This window comes from Dasypus novemcinctus, chromosome 12 (genome assembly GCF_030445035.2).
Source record: "Dasypus novemcinctus isolate mDasNov1 chromosome 12, mDasNov1.1.hap2, whole genome shotgun sequence".
NCBI lineage: Eukaryota > Metazoa > Chordata > Mammalia > Cingulata > Dasypodidae > Dasypus > Dasypus novemcinctus.
The window spans coordinates 21,116,569-21,139,878 of record NC_080684.1 but is presented as its reverse complement, the minus strand read 5'-3'; the positions used below and the strand labels follow the sequence as shown (position 1 = coordinate 21,139,878).

The 23,310-nt window shown below is 58.5% G+C and overlaps 1 protein-coding gene across 9 annotated transcripts in view; it reads left to right on the top strand.

The window, feature by feature from the left end:
- KMT2D (lysine methyltransferase 2D) overlaps positions 1 to 23,211 on the top strand; it is a 39,491-nt gene extending 16,280 nt beyond the window's left edge. For 3 of the 9 annotated variants that reach the window (XM_058307914.2, XM_058307916.2, XM_058307913.2), the window contains exons 26-56: positions 71 to 181; positions 378 to 524; positions 628 to 712; positions 915 to 1,156; positions 1,265 to 1,338; positions 1,584 to 1,634; positions 1,752 to 3,557; positions 3,661 to 3,843; positions 3,933 to 4,069; positions 4,298 to 6,144; positions 7,694 to 7,817; positions 7,962 to 8,046; positions 8,152 to 8,218; positions 8,319 to 8,551; positions 8,644 to 11,496; positions 11,635 to 11,775; positions 11,900 to 12,067; positions 12,197 to 12,356; positions 13,154 to 13,229; positions 13,406 to 13,581; positions 13,689 to 13,819; positions 14,456 to 14,588; positions 14,667 to 14,794; positions 14,978 to 16,118; positions 17,280 to 17,416; positions 17,517 to 17,647; positions 18,162 to 18,209; positions 19,356 to 19,641; positions 19,854 to 19,927; positions 20,051 to 20,159; positions 20,250 to 23,211. In XM_058307914.2, coding sequence (XP_058163897.1) covers positions 71 to 181; positions 378 to 524; positions 628 to 712; positions 915 to 1,156; positions 1,265 to 1,338; positions 1,584 to 1,634; positions 1,752 to 3,557; positions 3,661 to 3,843; positions 3,933 to 4,069; positions 4,298 to 6,144; positions 7,694 to 7,817; positions 7,962 to 8,046; positions 8,152 to 8,218; positions 8,319 to 8,551; positions 8,644 to 11,496; positions 11,635 to 11,775; positions 11,900 to 12,067; positions 12,197 to 12,356; positions 13,154 to 13,229; positions 13,406 to 13,581; positions 13,689 to 13,819; positions 14,456 to 14,588; positions 14,667 to 14,794; positions 14,978 to 16,118; positions 17,280 to 17,416; positions 17,517 to 17,647; positions 18,162 to 18,209; positions 19,356 to 19,641; positions 19,854 to 19,927; positions 20,051 to 20,159; positions 20,250 to 20,342 — 11,177 coding nt within the window. In that variant the 3' untranslated portion in view covers positions 20,343 to 23,211. The remainder of the gene's footprint in view (positions 1 to 70; positions 182 to 377; positions 525 to 627; positions 713 to 914; positions 1,157 to 1,264; positions 1,339 to 1,583; positions 1,635 to 1,751; positions 3,558 to 3,660; positions 3,844 to 3,932; positions 4,070 to 4,297; positions 6,145 to 7,693; positions 7,818 to 7,961; positions 8,047 to 8,151; positions 8,219 to 8,318; positions 8,552 to 8,643; positions 11,497 to 11,634; positions 11,776 to 11,899; positions 12,068 to 12,196; positions 12,357 to 13,153; positions 13,230 to 13,405; positions 13,582 to 13,688; positions 13,820 to 14,455; positions 14,589 to 14,666; positions 14,795 to 14,977; positions 16,119 to 17,279; positions 17,417 to 17,516; positions 17,648 to 18,161; positions 18,210 to 19,355; positions 19,642 to 19,853; positions 19,928 to 20,050; positions 20,160 to 20,249) is intronic. The other 6 variants (XM_058307915.2, XM_058307918.2, XM_058307922.2 and 3 more) reach the window with 6 other exon arrangements.
- Positions 23,212 to 23,310: the final 99 nt, after the last annotated feature.

The window sequence follows — 23,310 nt, the reverse complement described above, 5'->3', positions numbered from 1 at the left end:
CTGGAGGCTGGAAGCGGTTCCCTGCCCCTCTGGTTCAGGGGGGCTGATGGGTCTCTCCTGGCAATTGCAGGACCTGAGGATGGGGGCGTAAAGGCGTCCCCAGTGCCCAGTGACCCTGAGAAGCCAGGCACCCCGGGTGAAGGGATGCTTAGCTCTGACTTAGACAGGATCCCCACAGAAGGTGAGGCTGTGACCCGCACCTCTTCGTGTCTGAGGGTCCTGTAGGGGAGAAGGAGAAGGTCCCGCCTGTGGGCCTGTCACCTGTTACAGCTTCTGGGTGGGGAGTCTGGGGCCTTCCCTGGCCATGACCATTTGTAGACCTGTGGTGCTCTGCACCTCCCTGGTCCTCAGCAAGAGCCCCCAATGTTCCCCCGTAGAACTGCCCAAGATGGAATCCAAGGACCTGCAGCAGCTCTTCAAGGATGTTTTGGGTTCTGAGCGCGAGCAGCACCTGGGATGTGGAACCCCTGGCCTGGATGGCAGCCGTACACCCCTGCAGAGGCCCTTTCTCCAAGGTGGCATGGGTGCGAGTGCTTTGAAGACCGGGTGGGCAGTTGGGGCCAGCCTTGCCCCCAATGGGGGCCCGTGGCTCCCTCCTCTCTGATCCTATGATGATGCACCTTGTAGGTGGACTCCCTTTGGGCAATCTCCCCTCCAGTAGCCCCATGGACTCCTACCCGAGCCTCTGCCAGTCCCCGTTCTTGGACAGCAGGTTAGTATCTCTGCCTACCCTTTGTGGGCGCCCCATTGTCCTTCCCTCTGACAGGGCCCATGCCTTGGGGCTCCTGGCTGGGTGCTCCCATGGCACCACTTCCCCCTGCTCCTCCTGGCCCCCGGGGCAGGGGACAGGGCAGTTTGTCTGGTGTGGGACTCAGCATCCATGCCCCCTGTGACTCTCTGCCCCTGCGCCCCAGGGAGCGCGGGGGCTTCTTCAGCCCGGAACCCGGTGAGCCAGACAGCCCCTGGACAGGCTCAGGGGGCACCACGCCCTCCACCCCCACCACGCCAACCACAGAGGGTGAGGGCGACGGGCTCTCCTATAACCAGCGGAGTCTTCAGCGCTGGGAGAAGGATGAGGAGTTGGGTCAGCTCTCTACCATCTCGCCTGTGCTCTATGCCAACATTAACTTCCCCAATCTCAAGCAAGATTACCCAGGTATCCGGGACGGGGTGGCGAGGACGAGGGCAGCAACCTGGCAGCATGGTGGACAGAGGGAGGGGCCCCCTGCCGGGTCTCCTCTACCTCGTTCCTTCTGCCCTCCAGACTGGTCTAGCCGCTGCAAACAAATCATGAAGCTCTGGAGAAAGGTTCCAGCTGCTGACAAAGCCCCCTATCTGGTGAGACAGAAAGGCGCATGGCTCATCGCAGGAAACTAAGGATGGAGGGGAGGTGTCTTGGGGATATTCACCTCCATGCTTTCTGCTCCCCACACCTGTAGCCCCCCCAAGCAGCTAGGCCAGAGGGATCAGCTTCTGGGCAGGGAGTACGAGTGACGTTGTCGGGGCTGGGGGCTGGGGGCTGGGGGCTGGGCATGAGCATGAGCCCAGGCTCTAGGCCTAAGGCTGTGTCCCACATCCCTCAGCAAAAGGCCAAAGATAACCGGGCGGCTCACCGCATCAACAAGGTGCAGAAGGTGAGTGGCGGCCGGGCCTGGCCGGCGCAGTCCTGTAGTGGGTGGCCTCTTGGGGGGTGGGGTGCAGGGAGCCTGCCCACTGCAGCCTGACTGCTCTGTGCCTGGTCTCCCCCGTAGCAGGCTGAGAGCCAGATCAACAAGCAGACCAAGGTGGGCGACTTAGCCCGTAAGACTGACCGACCGGCCCTACATCTCCGCATTCCCCCCCAGCCAGGGGCACTGGGCAGTCCGCCCCCCGCCGCTGCCCCCACCATTTTCATTGGCAGCCCCACCACCCCCGCCGGCTTGTCTACCTCTGCGGACGGGTTCCTGAAGCCACCAGCAGGCACGGTGCCCGGCCCCGACTCGCCCGGTGAGCTCTTCCTCAAGCTCCCACCCCAGGTGCCCGCCCAAGTGCCTTCGCAGGACCCCTTTGGACTGGCCCCCGCCTACGCCCTGGAGCCCCGCTTCCCCACGGCACCGCCCGCCTACCCCCCGTATCCTAGTCCGACTGGGGCCCCTGCACAGCCCTCGACGCTGGGCACCTCATCTCGTCCTGGGACTGGCCAGCCAGGGGAATTCCACACCACCCCACCTGGCACCCCCCGACACCAGCCTTCCACCCCTGACCCCTTTCTCAAACCCCGCTGTCCCTCCCTGGACAACCTGGCTGTGCCTGAGAGCCCAGGGGTAGGGGGAGGCAAGACTTCCGAGCCCCTGCTCTCACCCCCACCTTTTGGGGAGCCCCGGAAAGCCCTAGAGGTGAAGAAGGAAGAGCTTGGGGCTGCCTCGCCTAGCTACGGGCCCCCTAACCTGGGCTTTGTTGACTCACCCTCCTCAGGCCCCCACGTGGGTGGCCTGGAGTTAAAGGCACCTGATGTCTTCAAAGCCCCCCTGACCCCTCGGGCATCTCAGGTAGAGCCCCAAAGCCCGGGCTTGGGCCTGCGGCCCCAGGAGCCACCCGCCGCCCAGGCTTTGGCCCCTTCTCCCCCCAGCCACCCTGACATCTTTCGCCCGGGCCCCTACCCTGACCCCTATACGCAGCCCCCAGTCACGCCTCGGCCTCAGCCCCCAGCCCCTGAGGGTTGCTGTGCCCTGCCCCCTCGCTCCCTGCCCTCCGACCCTTTTTCCCGAGTGCCCGCCAGCCCCCAGTCCCAGTCCAGCTCACAGTCCCCGCTGACACCCCGTCCTCTGTCTGCCGAGGCTTTCTGCCCGTCCCCAGTCACCCCTCGCTTCCAGTCCCCTGACCCGTATTCCCGCCCACCCTCACGCCCGCAGTCCCGGGACCCGTTTGCCCCATTGCATAAGCCACCGCGACCCCAGCCCCCTGAAGTTGCCTTCAAGGCTGGGCCTCTAGCCCACACTCCGCTGGGGGCTGGGGGCTTCCCAGCAGCTCTGCCCTCAGGGCCGACAGGCGAGCTCCATGCCAAGGTCCCAGCTGGGCAGCCCCCCAATTTCGCCCGCTCTCCTGGAACAGGCGCATTTGTGGGGAGCCCCTCTTCCATGCGTTTCACTTTCCCTCAGGCGGTCGGGGAGCCGTCCCTAAAGCCCCCTCAGCCTGGTCTCCCCCCACCCCATGGGATCAACAGCCATTTTGGGCCTGGCCCTACCTTGGCCAAGCCCCAAAGCACAAACTACACAGTAGCCACAGGGAACTTCCACCCGTCGGGCAGCCCCCTGGGGCCCAGCAGTGGGTCCACAGGAGAGGGCTACGGGCTGTCCCCGCTACGCCCCCCGTCTGTCCTGCCACCACCTGTACCCGACGGGTCCCTTCCCTACCTGTCCCATGGAGCCTCGCAGCGGGCAGGCATCACCTCTCCAGTCGATAAGCGAGAAGACCCCGGGGCTGGAATGGGCAGTTCCCTGGCAGCACCTGAACTCCCAGGTACCCAGGATCCAGGCATGTCCAGCCTCAGCCAGACAGAGCTGGAGAAGCAGCGGCAGGTGGGTCGACATCCTGGAGCTGGGCCCTCCCCGTCTCTGTCATCCCTGCCCGCCAACGATTGCAGCGGAGCGGACTTGTTCCTCCTTTCTGTTCTCTCCTCAGCGCCAGCGACTGCGGGAGCTGCTGATTCGACAGCAGATCCAGCGTAATACCCTGCGGCAGGAGAAGGAGACGGCCGCGGCAGCCGCGGGAGCCGTGGGGCCGCCGGGCAGCTGGGCTGGTGAGCCCAGCGGTCCTGCCTTTGAGCAGCTGAATCGAGGCCAGACCCCCTTCCCTGGGAGCCAGGTAGGTTGAGCGGCACAGGGTTGGCAGGCCCCAGCTGAGGGGTGCAGCCAGTATGCTGCAGGCAGCAGGCTTGCCTCTGTCTCCCCTAGGACAAGAGCAGCCTCGTGGGACTGCCCCCAAACAAGCTAAGTGGCCCCGGCCTGGGGCCAGGGCCTTTCCCTGGCGACGATCGACTCTCCCGGCCACCTCCATCAGCTACCCCTTCCTCTCTGGACGTGAACAGCCGGTGAGGCTGCAGGGGGCCTCTCTGGGGGTCAGGCAAGGGGACAGGTGTACCACTGTCGCATGCTGCCTCTGTCCCCGCCTCTCGGATCCCTTCTCCAGAATTACTTCCTTTCCTTTCCTTCCCTGTTCCTTTCCCCTCACTGCTTTTACTTCATCCTCCCTCACTGCCCTAAGCCCGTGTACTCGTTCATCCCGATTTCATCTTACTGACGACTGTGTGTTTTTCCAGGCAACTGGTAGGCGGCTCTCAAGCCTTCTATCAGCGACCACCCTATCCTGGGCCCCTGCCCTTACAGCCACAACCGCAGCAACAACTGTGGCAGCAGCAGCAGCAGCAGCAGGCAGCAGCAGCAACCTCCATGCGACTGGCCATGTCCACGCGCTTTCCGTCAACTCCTGGGCCTGAACTTGGCCGCCAAGCCCTCGGATCCCCCTTGGCAGGAATTCCCACCCGCATGCCTGGCCCCGGTGAGCCGGTGCCTGGTCCGGTTGGTCCTGCGCAGTTCATTGAGTTGCGGCACAATGTGCAGAAAGGACTTGGACCTGGGGGGGCTCCGTTCCCTGGTCAGGGGCCCCCTCAGAGACCCCGTTTTTACCCTGTAAGTGAGGACCCTCACCGACTGGCCCCTGAAGGGCTTCGGAGCCTGGCGGTCTCAGGTCTTCCCCCACAGAAACCCTCAGTCCCTCTGGCCCCTGAACTGAACAGCAGCCTCCATCCAACATCCCACACCAAGGGCCCTGCTCTGCCCACTGGCTTGGAGCTGGTCGGCCGGCCCCCCTCAAGCACCGAGCTGGGCCGTCCCCCTGCTCTGGCCCTGGAAGCTGGGAAGCTGCCCTGTGAGGATCCCGAGCTGGATGATGACTTTGATGCCCACAAGGCCCTGGAGGATGATGAGGAGCTTGCTCACCTGGGCCTGGGTGTGGACGTGGCCAAGGGTGACGATGAGCTGGGCACCCTGGAAAACCTGGAGACCAACGATCCCCACCTGGATGACCTGCTCAATGGCGATGAGTTTGACCTGCTGGCCTACACCGACCCTGAGCTGGACACTGGGGACAAGAAGGACATCTTCAACGAACATCTGAGGCTGGTGGAGTCGGCGAATGAGAAGGCCGAGCGGGAGGCCCTGCTGCGGGGGGTGGAGCCGGGATCCTTGGGCCCCGAGGAGCGCCCTCCCCCTGCCCCTGAGGCCTCTGAGCCGCGCCTGGCACCAGTGCTCCCTGAGGTGAAGCCCAAGGTGGAGGAGAGTGGGCGCCACCCTTCCCCTTGCCAGTTCGCCATCACCACCCCCAAGGTAGAGCCAGCCCCTGCCACTCCTTCCCTGGGCCTGGGGCTGAAGCCAGGACAGAGCGTAATCGGCAATCGGGACCCCCGGATGGGCTCAGGACCCTTTTCTGGCAGTGGGCACACAACTGAGAAGGGTCCCTTTGGGGCCACGGGAGGACCACCGGCTCACCTGCTGACTCCCAACCCCCTGGGTGGCCCAGGAGGGTCCTCCCTATTGGAAAAGTTTGATCTAGAGGGAGGAGCCCTCACCTTGCCCAGTGGACATGCACCATCTGGGGATGAACTGGACAAGATGGAGAGCTCACTGGTGGCCAGCGAATTGCCCCTACTCATCGAGGACCTACTGGAACACGAGAAGAAGGAGCTGCAGAAGAAGCAACAGCTTTCAGCACAGCTGCAACCTGCCCAGCAGCAGCAGCAACACTCCCTACTGCCCTCCTCAGGCCCTGCACAGACCATGCCTCTGCCACCTGAGGCTGCTTCTCCTGGCCTGGCCGGGCCGCAGCAGCAGCTCGCCCTGGGCCTCGGGGGAGCCCGGCAGCCAGGCTTGGCCCAGCCACCCGCTCACGCCCTCCAGCAGCGCCTGGCACCATCGATGGCCATGATGTCCAACCAAGGGCACATGCTAAGTGGGCAGCATGGGGGCCAGGCAGGCTTGGTGCCCCAGCAGGGCCCACAGCCAGTGCTGGCACAGAAGCCCATGGGGAGCATGCCGCCCTCCATGTGCATGAAGCCCCCGCAGCTGGCGATGCAGCAGCAGCTGGCCAACAGCTTCTTCCCAGATACAGGTATCTCCAGCTGCGGCACAGCCGAGTTACTCAGGGGTGGTTGTCCTTATCACCAAGTGGGCGCTGGAGCCAGAAGCTGGAGACAACCCCTAGTGGAGGGAGATGGGACACAGGAGCTTTGGCTGAATATCATACAGGTGGTGCAAGCGGAAGGCCAGTGGCTTTTAAGAAGGGGGGAAATAGTGCCTGACATGGAGCATGGAGCACACAGGTGGTTTCTGTGTTTGAAGGGATGAATGGGAGGAACAGACAGGTGAAGCTTGATTAGTGAGGCTTGGCGGCGGTGGTGAGGCTGAAAGTTTAGGACTTGGAGTGGTGTAAGAAAATCCAGGTAGGCGAGTGAGGCCATAGCAGCAGAAAAAGTGATGATGGGTATTTGGAGAACAATGAGTGACATGGAGAGACTGGAGTAGAGCTGATGTAGAGGGAAGTGAGCCGGCACAGCCGTGATCTTGTTGAGGTAGTGAGGAAGGCTAGACTGAGGAGGCTCTCAAATTATAAGAGCCTTACTGAGTCAGTGCTACTCTACACCAAGTAGCAGGCTAAGTGTCTTCTGTTTGATCTCACTTAACCATCACGCCAGGCTCGTTAGGAGGAGGAAACTGAGACACAGAGGTTAAGTAACTTGCCCGAGATTACCCAGCACCTAGCAGAGCTAGTTTAAACCTGGCATTCTGACTCTCTTTAACTGTTTTCATGACTCAAATGCTAGGGGAGGAGGTTTGTTTAGTCCTGTATAGAGAGTTGATAAGTTTCCTGAGCAGTTAGAGAAATAGGCAAAAGGTAGAATTTTGGGGGAGTTTTAAGTTTTGGGTGGTAGTTGTTTTCTACTTTTCTACTCTGTCCTGGACAGGCAGGAGAGGGCTACAGGTGATTCCTGTCACGCCCCAAACAGCTTATCATCTGGGGCAGGGGTTCTTAACCAGGGGTCTGTGAGCTTGAATTGAAATTCAGAAAAATACTGCTCTTGTGGGGACACAGTGTGGATGTGATATGTTTATTAAAGAACACAGTATGGTGTGGACTTAGTAAGGAGTCCATGCTTTCTCCCTGACTGGCAAAGGGGTCCACGGGACAAAAAGATCAAGAGTCCTTCTCTAAGGCTTTGGTGTAGTGTCTACCTTCTGGGTTCTCGGGGGCTTCACTAGTTGCCATAAGAATGCTAAAAGAACTTTCCAGGCTATAAAATATACTTGTATTCTTGACACATTTGATTCTCTCAACAGCGCAGTGAGATAGGCGGGAGGGGGAGGGGATCATTATTTCTATCAAATAGAAGCTCAGGGAGAGGAAATGACACTGATATTGACTGAACAAATATTTTTGGAGTACCTCTTCCTAGCATTGCACAAGTAAAACCAGGACCACACATCCTGCGAGTAACAGCGCTAAGTCACCCAGGCCTCCTGCCCCTGGTCTGGTGATCTTTCTTCCATGCCATGCCCTGGTTTTGCTTTGCTTGGTGGAGGTCAGGGTGTTAGAAGGAGCAGCAGACATAGAATGGAGTATTGACCCCAAAACCCAATTCACTTGGCTCTTCCCTCCCCAGACCTGGATAAATTTGCTGCCGAAGATATTATTGATCCCATTGCTAAGGCCAAGATGGTAGCTTTGAAAGGCATCAAGAAAGTGATGGCTCAGGGCAGCATTGGGGTGGCACCCGGTATGAACAGGTGAGACTCAAGGCCAGTGGGGGGTGACCCGTTCCCTTCCCTGGGTGGCCCCCTTCTCTCTGACTCTGCTTGACCCACCTCTTCTCTGCCTTTCTACTTTTCCCGTCTGCTAACACTTAACCTTCTTGCTTTCGGGAACTCCAGGCAGCAAGTGTCCCTCCTAGCTCAGCGACTCTCTGGAGGGTCTGGCAATGACCTGCAAAACCATGTGACAGCTGGGAGTGGTCAGGTAAGTGGCTAGATTGGACTAGAAACTTGTGTCCTATGCCTTGGGAATACCCTTCTCAGGGCCTGCCCTAGAACAGTGACCCTTCAGCAGTGTCTCTCATCACAGGAGCGAAGTGCCGGTGATCCCTCCCAGTCTCGTCCAAACCCACCCACTTTTGCCCAGGGAGTGATCAGTGAGTATGGGGCATGGGAGGAGGATGCAAGGAAGTGGCTCGATATGTGGGGGAAGAGGGATCACCCGTTTTGCAAGTGCCAACTCCCCAGTTCTTGCAGATGAGGCGGACCAGCGGCAGTATGAGGAGTGGCTGTTCCATACCCAGCAGCTCCTACAGATGCAGCTGAAGGTGCTAGAGGAGCAGATTGGTGTGCATCGCAAGTCCCGGAAAGCTCTGTGTGCCAAGCAACGCACCGCCAAAAAGGCCGGCCGGGAGTTCCCAGAGGCCGATGCTGAGAAGCTCAAGCTGGTTACGGAGCAGCAGAGCAAGATCCAGAAACAGCTGGATCAGGTGAGGAAAGCAGCCTTGCACGTAGAAGCCGGGACAGAGAGTGGCATGGGTGGACAGGCTCCAGGCTGACCTCTCCAACTCTCCTGTGTTAGGTCCGGAAACAGCAGAAGGAGCACACTAATCTCATGGCAGAGTATCGGAATAAGCAGCAGCAACAGCAGCAGCAGCAACAGCAGCAGCAGCAGCAGCAGCAGCAGCACTCAGCCGTGCTGGCCCTCAGCCCTTCCCAGAGTCCCCGGCTGCTTACAAAGCTCCCTAGTCAGCTGCTCCCTGGCCATGGGCTGCAGCCTCCGCAGGGGCCCCCAGGTGGGCAAGCTGGAGGTCTTCGCCTGCCCCCTGGGAGCATGGCACTCTCTGGACAGCCTGCTGGTCCCTTCCTCAACACAGCCCTGGCCCAGCAGCAGCAGCAGCAGCAGCATTCTGGTGGGGCTGGGGCCCTGGCTGGCCCCTCAGGGGGCTTCTTCCCTGGCAACTTGGCCCTTCGGGGCCTGGGACCTGATTCGAGGCTCTTACAGGAAAGACAGCTGCAGCTCCAGCAGCAACGCATGCAGCTGGCTCAGAAACTGCAGCAGCAGCAGCAGCAGCACCTCCTAGGGCAGGTGGCAATCCAGCAGCAACAGCAGCAGGGCTCAGGAGTGCAGGCCAACCAGGCCCTGGGTCCCAAACCCCCGGGGCTTCTGCCTCCCAGCAGCCATCAGGGTCTCCTGGTCCAGCAGCTGTCCCCTCAACCACCCCAGGGACCCCAGGGCATGTTGGGCCCTGCCCAGGTGGCAGTGTTGCAGCAGCAGCACCAGCAGCATCCTGGAGCTTTGGGCCCCCAGGGCCCTAACAGACAAGTGCTCCTGACCCAGTCCCGGGTCCTGAGTTCCCCTCAGTTGGCACAGCAGGGTCAGGGCCTTATGGGACACCGGTTGGTCACAGCCCAGCAGCAGCAACAGCAACAGCAGCAGCAACAACAGGGATCCATGGCAGGGCTCTCCCATCTTCAGCAGGGTCTGCTGCCACACAGCGGGCAGCCCAAATTGAGTGCTCAACCCATGGGGACCTTACAACAGCAGCAGTTTCAGCAGCAGCAGCAACAGCAGCAACTTCAGCAGCAGCAGCAGCAGTTTCAGCAACAACAGCAGCAGCTTCAGCAGCAGCAACTTCAGCAGCAGCAGCAGCTTCAGCAGCAGCAGCTTCAACAGCAGCAGCAGCAGCTTCAACAACAGCAGCAGCAGCTGCAGCAACAGCAGCAGCAGCAGCAGCAGTTTCAGCAGCAGCAGCAGCAGCAGCAGATGGGTCTCTTGAATCAGAGTCGAACTTTACTGTCTCCTCAGCAGCAACAGCAGCCGCAGGCGACGCTTGGCCCTGGCGTGCCAGCCAAGCCTCTTCAACACTTTTCTAGCCCTGGAGCTCTGGGCCCAACTCTTCTTTTGACGGGCAAGGAACAGGGCATTGGAGAGACAGCTCTTCCTGCAGAGGTCACTGAGGGGTCCTCAACACATCAGGGAGGGCCGTTAGCAATAGGGACTACGCCTGAATCGATGGCTGCTGAACCAGGGGAGGGAAAACCCCCACTCTCTGGAGACTCCCAGCTCCTGCTCGTGCAGCCCCAGGCCCAGCCCCAGGCCCAGCCTCAGCCCAGCTCCCTGCAGCTGCAGCCCCCTCTCCGGCTCCCAGGACAGCAGCAGCAGCAGCAGCAGCAGCAGCAGCAGCAGCAGCAGCAGCAGCAGCAGCAAGCTAACGTGCTCCACACAGCAGGCGGGGGCAGTCACGGGCTGCTCGGCAGCGGATCGTCTTCTGAGGCCTCGTCTGTGCCCCACCTGCTGGCCCCACCCTCTGTTTCCTTAGGGGAGCATCCTGGACCCATGAGCCAGAACCTCTTGGGTTCCCAACATCCCCTTGCTCTAGAGCGGCCTATGCAAAGTACTGCAGGGCCACAGCTTCCCAAAGCAGGACCTGTCCCCCAGTCTGGGCAGGGCCTGCCTGGGGCTGGAGTCGTGCCTACAGTGGGTCAGCTTCGAGCACAGCTCCAGGGAGTCCTGGCCAAGAACCCTCAGCTGCGGCACTTGAGCCCTCAGCAGCAGCAGCAGCTGCAGGCGCTCCTCATGCAGCGGCACCTGCAGCAGAGTCAGGCTGTCCGCCACACCCCACCCTACCAGGAGCCCGGGACCCAGCCCTCTCCCCTCCAGGGCCTCCTAGGCCGCCAACCCCAACTCGGGGCCTTCCCTGCACCCCAGCCGGGCCCTCTCCAGGAGCTAGGGGCAGGACCTCGACCTCAGGGCCCACCCCGGCTCTCCGCCCCACAAGGAGCCTTATCGACAGGACCAGTCCTTGGCCCTGTCCATCCTACCCCTCCACCATCCAGCCCCCAAGAGCCAAAGAGACCTTCCCCACAAGTACCTTCCCCCAGCTCCCAGCTCCCCTCCGAGGTCCAACTCCCCCCCAACCAGCCAGGGACCCCAAAGCCCCAGGGGCTACCCTCTGAGCTGCCTCCTGGGAGGGTCTCACCTGCTGCTGCCCAGCTTGTGGACACGTTCTTTGGCAAGGGGCTGGGACCTTGGGGCCCCCCAGACAACTTGGCAGAAGCCCAGAAGCTGGAACAGAGCAGCTTGGTAGCTGGGCATCTGGAGCAGGTGAATGGGCAGCCAGTGCCTGAGCCGCCCCATCTCAGCATCAAGCAGGAGCCTCGGGAAGAGCCGTGTGCCCTGGGAGCCCCGGCGGTGAAGAGGGAGGCCAATGGGGAGCCAGTAGGGGCACCTGGTACCAGCAACCACCTCCTGCTGGCAGGCCCCCGCTCAGAGGCTGGGCACCTGCTCTTGCAGAAGCTTCTACGGGCAAAGAGTGTGCAACTTAGCACTGGGCGGGGGCCCGAGGGACTGCGAACTGAGATCAACGGGCACATTGACAGCAAGCTGGCTGGCCTGGAGCAGAAACTACAGGGTACTCCCAGCAGCAAGGAGGTGAGTACTCTCACCGGGCTGGAGCAGAAAGGCTGGGGCCTGGAGCCCGGGGGTGGAGTGCGCAGGTCCAGGGCCAGCAGGAGAGGTGAGGGCTCTGACCATGAGGGCAGCACCTTTCACTGGGCTTATCCGACTTAGGATACAGCAGCAAGGAAGCCATTGACCCCGAAGCCCAAGAGGGTACAGAAAGCAAGCGACAGGTTGGTGAGCTCCCGAAAGAAGCTGCGGAAGGAGGACGGGGTCAGGGCCGGCGAGGCCTTGCTGAAACAGCTGAAACAGGTGACCCCCAGGAGCCAGCCCCTGGTCCCATCCCAGGATTGGGGGACACCCCGGCCCCTAGCAGTGCTGTGGTGGAGATGCAACTGCTGCAGGCTTACAGCCATGTCCGTCTTGCCCCTCCTAGGAGCTCTCCTTGCTGCCCCTGATGGAGCCTACCATCACTGCCAATTTCAGCCTCTTTGCCCCTTTCGGCAGTGGCTGCCCAGTCAACGGGCAGTGTCAGCTGAGGGGGGCCTTTGGAAACGGGGCACTGCCTACTGGCCCTGACTACTATTCCCAGCTGCTCACCAAGGTCAGAAAAATGGTGACCCCTTTGTGGATAATGAGGTTCTTGGGGGAGTGTGGGGAGGTGGGAGTGGTGTGGGGTCAGGAGATTACATCAGTGTCCCTGTGCCATCTTGCACACAACACCCACCCCCAGAATAACCTGAGTAACCCGCCGACACCACCCTCGTCGCTGCCCCCCACCCCACCCCCATCGGTGCAGCAGAAGATGGTGAATGGCGTCACCCCATCAGAAGAGCTGGGGGAGCACCCCAAGGATGCCGCCTCTGCCCGGGAGACGGAAGGTGCGCTGAGAGGTGGGTCGAGCAGATGGGCCTGTCCTTCTCCAGGAGGATTTGGTGACTGGGGTCCAAGCTTGTCAGTCTGTCCTGACTGGACAGTTTGAGGAATGAGTTTGCTGCATGATGCCCTGGGTGCTGACTTGACAGGATACCTGAGATGGGAAGAGCCTCTTCAGGACTGATTGGGGGGGGCAAGGGGGCTTCTGAAGGCTAGATCAAAGGCAAGAGGGGAGTAGGCAGAGGGTTAATACAGCTTTGTCTATAAAGAACAGGCCAGCTTTAGTGGGTATGGAGCTAGAGACATCTGGATTTTGAGTTTGATTTTCTGCTTTTATTTAGTTAATGTACTACACCCAGATAACTTGCCTGATTTGCCCAAGCCTCAATTTCCTCACTGTAAAATGGGTGCTAAGATCCTCACCTTGGGATGTGGATGTGCCTGAAGCAGTTGAGCACCTGCTTCCCACGTGAGAGGCCCTAGGTTTAGTTCCCAGTGCCTCTAAAAACAAAAACAAGCAAATGAAAAAAACAACTCAGGAACTTGGCTTAGTGTTTGAGCGCCTGCTTCCCACATACAAAAAAAGAGATCCTCACCTAATGGACTTGCTGAAAGACAAAGAAGTCTATCTGTAGCTCAGGGCCTGGCACCCAGGAAAGGCTCGGTCAGTTTAACTTGTCTGCCTCTGCCTGGTAGATGGGAGGGTAGGTAGAGAATAGTCGTGATAGCGAAGCTAAGGTCTGCCGAGTAAAACCGGAGGGAGAAAGCACCTGCAGCTCTGGCCACCCTCATCCTGACTTTCCCCCCCACCCAGATGCTTCAGAGGTGAAGAGCCTAGACCTGCTGGCTGCCTTGCCTACACCCCCTCACAATCAGACTGAGGACGTCAGGTGGGGCTGGGGCTGGAGATGGTGGTGAGGAATGGGGCTTGAGTGGGGGCAGGTTGCCTCAGTTTCCCTTGGACCGATGGCAGATGTCAAGTGGAGCTATGTCATCTCCTAATCTCTAGATTGGGGAGGGGGAGTCCCCAGGGCTGTAATGATGGGTATCTATTTTTGGCCTGTAGGATGGAGAGTGACGAGGACAGTGATTCTCCTGACAGCATTGTGCCAGCTTCGTCCCCTGAGAGCATCCTGGGGGAGGAGGCCCCTCGATTCCCTCAGCTGGGCTCGGGTCGGTGGGAGCAGGACGACCGGGCCCTCTCCCCTGTCATCCCCATCATTCCTCGGACCAGCATCCCAGGTAGGTAACTGCTCCGGGCCTGGGCCTGGGCAGGCTGGGCCGGGTTGTTGTCAGAGGCTGGGGGAAGCGGTGGTGGGACCTTACCAAGATCCCTCTTCCTCACTCAGTCTTCCCAGATACCAAACCTTATGGGGCCCTGGACCTGGAGGCGCCCGGAAAGCTTCCTGCCAGCACTTGGGAAAAGGGCAAAGGAAGTGAGGTGTCGGTCATGCTGACAGTCTCTGCTGCTGCAGCCAAGGTATGTCTTGGGAGTGCGTCTGCCGCCAAGCAGACCCTGGCTCTGGAACTTGGCTGGATAAAAAAGAAATAGCCATTCACTCGAAAGCATGCTCGGTACCTACTGTGTGTGAAAACCTGGGCTGGAGGCTGTGGGTACCGGGGTAAACGAGGCAAAATTCCTGTTCCCAAGGAGATTTCTATAGTCCAGAGGTAAAGACAGACAAGTCACCCAGACGAGAAGAGGAGTAACACGACAGTCAGCACAGGACCCCATTTACCCGGACACATCTGGTGGAATTCTTTCTGCCGATTTGGAAAATGTTAACAGAGTTTTGTGGTCAGAAAATTGGGAAACCCAGTTAGAAAGCAAAACAGGTTACTTTTTACAAGACTCCTCAGATCCTCTACTTTGCTGATACTTATGAATTTCCAGGTTGTGGCTATAGCAGCCTCACTTCCTACGCTTACCTGACATAGGTCCTGCTAATGTTTAGGGAATGCTGTTCTCAGGGGCACACGTCACAACAGGGCCAGGGCTGACCAGCCACTTGGGGAGTTGTGTTCCGGGTGTCCCTGTCTCCACCAGGCTGGCGGTAGTGCTCACGCCAGAAACTCTTGTTAACGTCTCTGTGCCATCCCTTCCCTGCCCTGGCAGAACCTGAACGGTGTGATGGTAGCAGTGGCAGAGCTGCTGAGCATGAAGATCCCCAACTCCTATGAAGTGCTCTTCCCAGAGAGCCCCGCCCGGGCCGGCATTGAGCCCAAGAAGGGGGAAGCCGAAGGCCCTGGTGGGTGCTGCAGGAACGCCCCTGGGGACCTGCGGGGAGTGGGCCTGGTGGGAGGCCCTGACCCCTTCCCTCCTGCAGGTGGGAAAGAGAAAGGGCTGGGAGGCAAGAGCCCGGAAGCTGGCCCCGACTGGCTGAAGCAGTTTGATGCCATATTGCCCGGCTATACCCTCAAGAGCCAGCTGGACATCTTGAGTCTCCTGAAACAGGTGGGATGGGGGAGGAAAAGGGGCGGGTGTTAGGAAAAAGGTGCCAGCCTGGGGCAGAAACGACAAGGGGCTTTTGGCAGAGTGATGTCTGGGCTGGGAGGAGGGAGGGGGCCAGCGTGCTGGTGCTCGAGGGACTAGTTAGGTGAGGAGCTAGCACTAACCATACAGGACACCCTCCCCTAGGAGAGCCCTGCCCCAGAGCCACCCACTCAGCACAGCTACACCTACAATGTCTCCAACCTGGACGTGCGACAGCTCTCAGCCCCGCCTCCTGAGGAGCCCTCCCCGCCCCCCTCCCCCATGGCACCCTCTCCTGCCAGTCCCCCTACTGAGCCCCTGGGTGAACTCCCAGCCGAACCCTCGGCGGAGCCACCAGTGCCCTCGCCTCTGCCACTGGCCTCATCCCCTGAGTCAGCCCGGCCTAAGCCCCGAGCCCGGCCCCCCGAAGAAGGTGAGGATTCTCGCCCCCCGCGCCTCAAGAAGTGGAAGGGGGTGCGCTGGAAGCGGCTCCGGTTGCTGCTGACCATCCAGAAGGGTAGTGGGCGGCAGGAGGATGAGCGGGAAGTGGCAGAGTTCATGGAGCAGCTTGGCACAGCCCTGCGGCCTGACAAGGTGCCTCGGGACATGCGGCGCTGCTGCTTCTGTCACGAGGAGGGCGACGGGGCCACCGACGGGCCCGCCCGCCTCCTGAACCTAGACCTGGACCTGTGGGTGCACCTCAACTGTGCCCTGTGGTCCACCGAGGTGTATGAGACCCAGGGCGGGGCCCTGATGAACGTGGAGGTGGCCCTGCACCGAGGACTGCTGACCAAGTGCTCCCTGTGCCAGCGCACTGGTGCCACCAGCAGCTGCAATCGCATGCGTTGCCCCAATGTCTACCACTTTGCCTGTGCCATCCGTGCTAAGTGCATGTTCTTCAAGGACAAGACCATGCTCTGTCCAATGCATAAGATCAAGGGGCCCTGTGAACAGGAGCTGAGCTCTTTTGCTGTCTTCCGGCGGGTCTACATTGAGCGGGATGAGGTGAAGCAAATTGCCAGCATCATCCAGCGGGGCGAGCGGCTGCACATGTTCCGGGTGGGGGGCCTCGTGTTCCACGCCATCGGACAGCTCCTCCCTCATCAGATGGCCGACTTCCACAGTGCCACCGCCCTCTATCCCGTGGGCTACGAGGCCACGCGCATCTACTGGAGCCTCCGTACCAACAACCGCCGCTGCTGCTACCGCTGCTCCATCGGTGAGAACAGCGGGCGGCCCGAGTTCGTAATCAAGGTCATGGAGCAGGGCCTGGAGGACTTGGTCTTCACTGATGCCTCTCCGCAGGGTGAGCACCGGCCTGTGAAATGGTCACATGGAGTGGGGCAAGGGTCTCCCGGGTTCGCCATCGTGGTGGGGCCTCCATGTGAGCGGTCCCCTCCCCCACCTCAGTCGGCAGGGCTCTCCTGCAGCCTCTTTTCATCACCTTAAATTACCTTGTAACTGAAAATGTTTTGCATGTCTAACCTCACCTGCTCTGGCTCCTTTTTCTGTCTTCAGTGGAACTAAAGGATACAGTTCCAAGACCCTATTACCTGCCTCACCCAACCTGATCCTAACCAAGAGTTCCTTGTTGCTGCTTTTTCCTGGACAAAATTCTTTTTTTTTTTTCTCTACTCCCCAATATTTTTACTATGGGAAATTTCAAGCATAGTTGAAAGGATGGTACAGCAGATACTCTAGATTCTGCAATTAACACGTGGACAAAACTCTTTTGATATCAGATTTAATGTTAATGATAAAAGTAACAGTAAGAGGGGAGTGGATGTAGCTCACGTGGTTAAACACCTGCTTCCCATGTACAAGGTACCTGGTTCAATCCCCAGTACCTCCTAAAAACAAACGAACAAACCAAAAACCAACTGTCACTGGGGAGTGGACCATAGTTCAGTGGCCAAGCACCTGCTTCCCGTGTACGAGGTCCTGGGTTCAATTCCTGGTACCTCCTAAAAAAAAAATAACAAGAAAAATTGCCATTTATTAAGCATGTACTATGTGTCACAAACGAAGCTAAGTGACGTTTCTAGGTTACTTTGTTGATGCAGCCTGATTCGGTGAGCACTGTTATTAGACCCAGAAACCGAGTCTTAGGTTAAGTATTTGGTTCAGGGTCCTGTGACCGGTCCTGGAACCTGACCTCAAGCCGACCCCACTCTGAAGCATGCCTGTTCTGCTTGCTGACAGCAAGGGCCCTGGCCTGCGTTGGGTCTCCTGGGCCCTGGGTCCTTGTTTCAATGTCACAAGGTCCCCTGACGCTCTGCCAGGGTTGCAAACCTCTAGCTTGTTGAGGGAGAGTGGGTCTAAGGCCAAGAAGGGGTCTGGAAGAACCACATAACTTCAGAGGGGTGTGAAGGCTGCAGAAGACAACTCTAGCGGTGGACTGGGGTTAAGGGCCAGAGGTCAGTGAGTGGAAGTCGCCTCTGAGGCCTGCTCTCTCCCTGCGCCTTAGCCGTGTGGAACCGCATCATCGAGCCTGTGGCTGCCATGAGAAAGGAGGCTGACATGCTGCGGCTCTTCCCTGAGTACCTGAAAGGCGAGGAACTCTTCGGCCTGACGGTGCACGCCGTGCTCCGCATAGCTGAATCAGTAAGGAAGGGCAGGGGGCTGGCGGGCCAAGTGTGCTCGGGGAACGTTGACCCTGCCCCAGAAGAGCTCAGGCTAAGTGGAGCCCGACCTGTGCCCACAGCTGCCTGGAGTGGAGAGCTGTCAAAACTATTTATTCCGCTATGGGCGCCACCCCCTGATGGAGCTGCCACTCATGATCAACCCCACTGGCTGTGCCCGCTCAGAGCCCAAAATCCTCACACACTACAAACGGTGAGCCGGTGGGGCCAGGGCCAAGGGCGGTGGGTGTGCAGGTTGGTCAGGACCCTCTGGCTGCATGATGAGGATTTGGGGGGCAGATTAGAGTTCCCTGGGAGAGGCTGGGGATTCACTCTTAGGACTCCTGATTAGAGGGTGCACAAGTTCAGTTGGGTATTCCTTTCTTCCTCCCCTCCCCTGCTCGGGTGTCCGGCGAAGACATGGGATCTAGGATAGTGTTACCTGGGGCACCCTGGGAATGGCTGCTGGGGAGGCTCTGGGTAGAGAGAGGTGAAGTTTTATGCCAAGGTATGAAATGTGTCAACCACTCACCTCTCCCCTCTCCTGATTGGCTTCCCGGGGGAGGGGCAGGGGCTATGATTCTCCCAAACCTCAGATGCCCCATGAGTGCTAGGGTCATCTTCCCTTCCCCCGGCTGAGGTGGTGTCAAAAATAAATACTTAGAAGTATAATAGAAAAAGAAAAAAACCTTACATTTGTATAGCACTTTATACTTTTTTTTTCAAAGCGTTTTCACATCCATTATCTCATTTGATCCTCACAACAACCTTATGAGGTAGGTAGGGCAGGTGGTATGACCCCCGTTTTACAGCTGAGAAAACCGAGGCCCAGAAAGGTTAAGTGACTAGACAAAGGTCACAAGGCTGGGACCAAAACATTGCCTCTTGACTTGCGGTTCTTTGTTCTCTCTGTGTACCCCAGTAGCCTGACCTCGGTCCCGGGGTAGAGGGAGGCAGACTCCGTGGTAGCAGGGCTCTCTTGAAGGCTTTCGGTTGCTCCTTGAGCTGTCGTGGGGCATCAGAGACTCCACCCTTAGTCAGCCCGAGTCCTTAATGCTCTACAACAGTGGTTTTCAAACTGTTTGAGACTGTGAGCGTGTGTGTCCCCAAAAGCTCTGGCACACATACACGGGGGGCAGAACTTGACACCCCTTCCCCACACCCCATGCATACCCCCTCTTCCCTGAATCGGATTCACCCAGAAGAGCTCCATTTTCACCTAGCTTCTGTACTGGAGTTCTTAAAGATAAATCAAAAGACTTCTGCTAGACGGGGAAAAAAAAAAAACACGTTTGAAAACCACTGCCCTGGGATGGGTAAGACGTGGCTGTGCCCTCGGGTGGTGAAAAGGCCTCCCACCAGGCCGCAGCCATTCCCCTGCACTGAGCCATCTGCACAGAGCCCGGTGTTAGGTCAGAGAAGGGGACAGTGTGGGGAGAGGAAAGGACACCACCTTTAGGCTGTGAATCACAGCCAGTTTCGATTCAAATCCAAACCAAGGCAATGCAGTACACACAGCCCCTCTTCTGAGGGCTTCCAGGAGGCACAGGAGGCAGGACTCAGAGATCTGAGCAAACTATCAACTTGAATTCCAGGCCTGGGGAAGCCCTCCCAGAGGAGCACGGCCTTGAGGATGGCTTGGCAGGAGGCTGGTGGAAGGCGGGGAGATGGGAGCAGGCTCGGTGTAGGGGAATTGGTGCCCCCCCTTCCTCCATGCCCCACCCCACCCCACCCCATCCCGGGCTCTCCGTGCCGCTCAGTGTGTCAGAGGGGTCCCCGTAGCTACTTGCTGCCTCACCAAGGCAGAGACCCAGATGCCTCTACTCCATTCCCAAGGCAGCACGTCCAGTGCCTGCCGGCCACGGGTGGTGTGTGCGTGGGCCAAGGGCGAGCTTCTTGTCATGGACTGTGTCACCTCCCAGGCCCCACACCCTGAACAGCACCAGCATGTCCAAGGCCTATCAGAGCACCTTCACAGGCGAGACCAACACGCCGTACAGCAAGCAGTTTGTGCACTCCAAGTCGTCTCAGTACCGGCGGCTGCGCACTGAGTGGAAGAACAACGTCTACCTGGCTCGCTCCCGCATCCAGGGCCTGGGGCTCTACGCGGCCAAGGACCTCGAGAAGCACACCATGGTCATCGAGTACATCGGCACTATCATTCGCAACGAGGTGGCCAACCGGCGGGAGAAGATCTATGAGGAGCAGGTATGGGCTGGCAGCGGAGCCCGTGTGGTGCGTGGGCCAGGCTGGGGCCGGGGGCACAGGAGGCAGCATGTGAGAGAAGGGGAGAGGTGAGAGAGGTGAAGAACTGGCACGGTAAGTCTGCCGCCTGAATCTGCTGAACCTGAACCTGTCTCACCGCCACCACAGTTGCCATTCTGATCTTGCCCCTTCTTCCACAACGTCTACCTTTCTAGAATCGCGGCATCTACATGTTCCGAATAAACAATGAACATGTGATTGATGCGACGTTGACTGGAGGCCCTGCCAGGTGAGAGAGGAAGGAGGGACTTAGGGTTGCCCGGGGGTGACACCCACGGGGAGGAGGCCTGCAAGGAAGCAAAATTGTCCCAACCGAGTTACTTATCATCTCTTACTCCCTTCCCCTGTCCAGGTACATTAACCATTCCTGTGCCCCTAACTGTGTGGCGGAAGTCGTGACATTCGATAAGGAGGATAAAATCATCATCATCTCCAGCCGGCGAATCCCTAAAGGAGAAGAGGTGAGGAAAAGCACCCCGAGGGAGTGACAGGGCGGCTCCCCTTCTCTGCCCAGGGGGGCAGGCCTTGATGCTGCCCTCTTCTCTTTCCAGCTGACCTATGACTATCAGTTTGACTTTGAGGACGATCAGCACAAGATCCCCTGCCACTGTGGAGCCTGGAATTGTCGGAAATGGATGAACTGAGAAGCTTTGAGGCTACCAGGCAGGGGAGTCCCCCCACCCCCGACCTCTTCCCTGAAAGGGACGAGGGGGAAGAGAGGTAGCAGCCAGAGCCGGGACCCAGGGCTGGGGCTGCCGGCCGACCGGAGCCCCTGGAACAGGAGGCTGGGCCAGTGGGCCTAGGCCAGGCCCACCCTGGGCACCAGGGACAGCCCTCTTCCCCGCCACCGGCCCCCAGGCTGGCATCTCTGCCCCCAGCTCCAGGAGGGGCCAGACAGAAGCAGCCATGGGGCATCTCAGGTTTGAGGGGGCTATGGGCCGGGAACTACCCAGAAGCATCTGGGAGGCAGCAGGGAGAGGGGAGGAGGATGTGTGGCCGGGCCTCACAGCCCTGCTGCTCCCACCCACCTCTCCGGCCCAACGCGAGGCTGCACAGAGACTTGACTAAGCTTGACAATCCCAAAGGCCGGGTCCTACACCTGGCCCTGCCTGCCGGGTCCTGCCCCCACCCCCACCCCCACCCTCTTCCCTCGCAATCTGTCTCTGTCTCCCTCCTCTCCTCTGTGTTTCTGTCTCTCTATGGGTTGTGTTTCCTTGTTTTCCACTCTGACAAATGCAACATGAACGGGAAAGAGGCGCCTAGCTGCCCCAGAGGGCGAGCCGGGCGAGCCGGGCAAGGAGACCCCGCACCCACACCTACCTCATTTAAGTGTTGGATTTTTTGCTGTTTTGAAATGTGAGACCCTCTCTAAGCCCCCCACTGCCCCAACCCTCTCCCCCACCTCACTGCCCTCTTCGAGTGGGTGGAAGGGGGGGTAGGAGGAGGAAGAAAACACAAACAACAAAAAAAAATCCATCTTTGTTTTTAATTATGGGCATGGGATGGTGGTTGAGGCTGATGATGATGAAGATTGGGGATGACTGGCCCCTAGTTGCTCCAGGACTTCCTTCTCCATCTGGACATGGGGGTGGGAGGGGTGTGCTAACCTAGGACCAGGATATCTCCCTCCTGTTTCCCAACCCCATCATGAACTCATTTGCCCTCCAGCCCCTGGATGGGGTGAGTCGGGGGGTCGGGTGAGGGCTATCCCTGAGTGGCATGCCCATACCCAGTGAGGCAGGGTGTGGCCCGGAGCTCCCACTTTCCCTCAGTCACCAAATTGCTGCTGGTCTGGTGGGAAGGGGTGGTGACATGGGGGGTGGGGGAGCTTAGTGTCAGCGTGGGGAGGGTGGGGGGTATTTATCTATTTATACATGGGATTGTACATAGTCTTGTGGGGCATGGGGGAGCCGGCTGGAGGTGAGAACCCTCCCCTCTCCCCCCACCCCCGGGGAGAGCAAATGTAAAACTACTAATTTTTGTGCTTTATATATTCTATATAAATATATCTATTTTCTTTTTACAAAACCAGTTTATAAATGGTAGGGGGGTGTGGGGCGGACACATAGAGCTCCCCTTGTGGGGGGGCCCCCTCCATTACCCATCCTACCGCCCTTTTCCTCCCCCTCCCCCCCACTCCCACCCCCTGGCTGTGACTGCTGTAAGGTGGGGGTATAGAGGCTGGGCGATTCCCACTCCCTGTTGTATAGTTGGACTATGGTATAACGCACAAAAGTGAGCTGGTCCCAGGGGGAGCCAGAGAGTGATGGGTCCCCTGCCTCCCTCCTCCCTCCCCTTCCCACCCAACCTTGTGCTGCAGTTGAACCTCTTCCTGGGGGTGGGGGAAGGGAGGGGGTGGGTGAGGCCCCAGACCCCTCTCTGGTAGGGAGCCATGGGGATGAAGATGAAGCTTATATGCAGTTTTCTCCTAGGGCCTGTGGGCAAAGCGCATTTTGTAATTACTATTTTCAAGAATCAAATGTCTGGAGTGTAGGGGTGGGCTTGGTGGCGGTGGATGGGCGGCAGGCCTGCTGGAGGGGGAGCACGGTGGCTGTTGTGATTTTAGGTTTGGTTTGGTTTTGTTTTTTGAATTTGGAGGGGTGTGGATTGATGGGGGTAGGGAGATTTTTTTTTTTTAAGCTGCTTCCTCAACTATTTCAAGCTGCAAATGTTTAATAGAATAACACCCCCCCACACACACACACACACACTCACACACACACAGGAACCGCTGTAATTAAATCAGACAGTGGAGAGGACTGGGCAGCTGCCCCCAAAGCCACAGCTGTTGGATGTTCCTTTTCCAAGGGCAAAAGGTCTAGGCACCTGAGAAGGGGAGAGATTGGCTTCTGTGAGTCAAGGCTCTGGTGGGCCTTGAGCCCTGGGATTGGGAAAAGGGGATGGCGCAGACTTTGTAAGCATATGCTAGGTATCCGATAGTCCTGTAGAATTTAGTGAATAAACCTTATACAGTTTTTAATTTTTATATAAACTATAACTCAGACCCAAGCTACAGGTTGGAATTTTGGTTGTTGGTTTTTTCTTTTTTTTCTTTTTTTTTTTCTCTCTCTTTTTTTTTTTAAGTACCCCGCCTGTATAATTGCATCAGATTTCCCTCCTCCTCCCCCTCCATGTTTGTATTTTGGGTTGGTTTACACTTGCACATATTCGATTTTCAGTTTTCCCCTTTACGGTCTTCTCTCACCTCCAGGACCCTCCCCCTTTTTAAAAAATAAATCGCTGACAAAGTGTGAACCCCGTGAAGACTTTATTTTGTGTTGTGTGTATCCTGTACAGCAAGGTTTGTCCTTCGTAACAACGGATGAAATGATTCCCTTTTTTAAAGCGCCCTCTCCCCCTCCACCCCAGCTCCCCTGTCCTTGGCATGTTTTATATCAGCGATCATTCTGAACTGTACATAATTTATGTTGCGAGAGGCAAAGGGCAAGTTTTGGATTTTGCTTCTTCCAAGTTTGTTTTTAAACGACAAATAAAAAAAGAACATTTTAAATACACGCGGCTCCGTCCCGTCACCCTCGCCGTGAGGACCCGGGGGAGGGCGGGACCCGAGGCCAGGCCGGCGCCGGAAGGGCGGGCTCCCCGCCTTCCGCC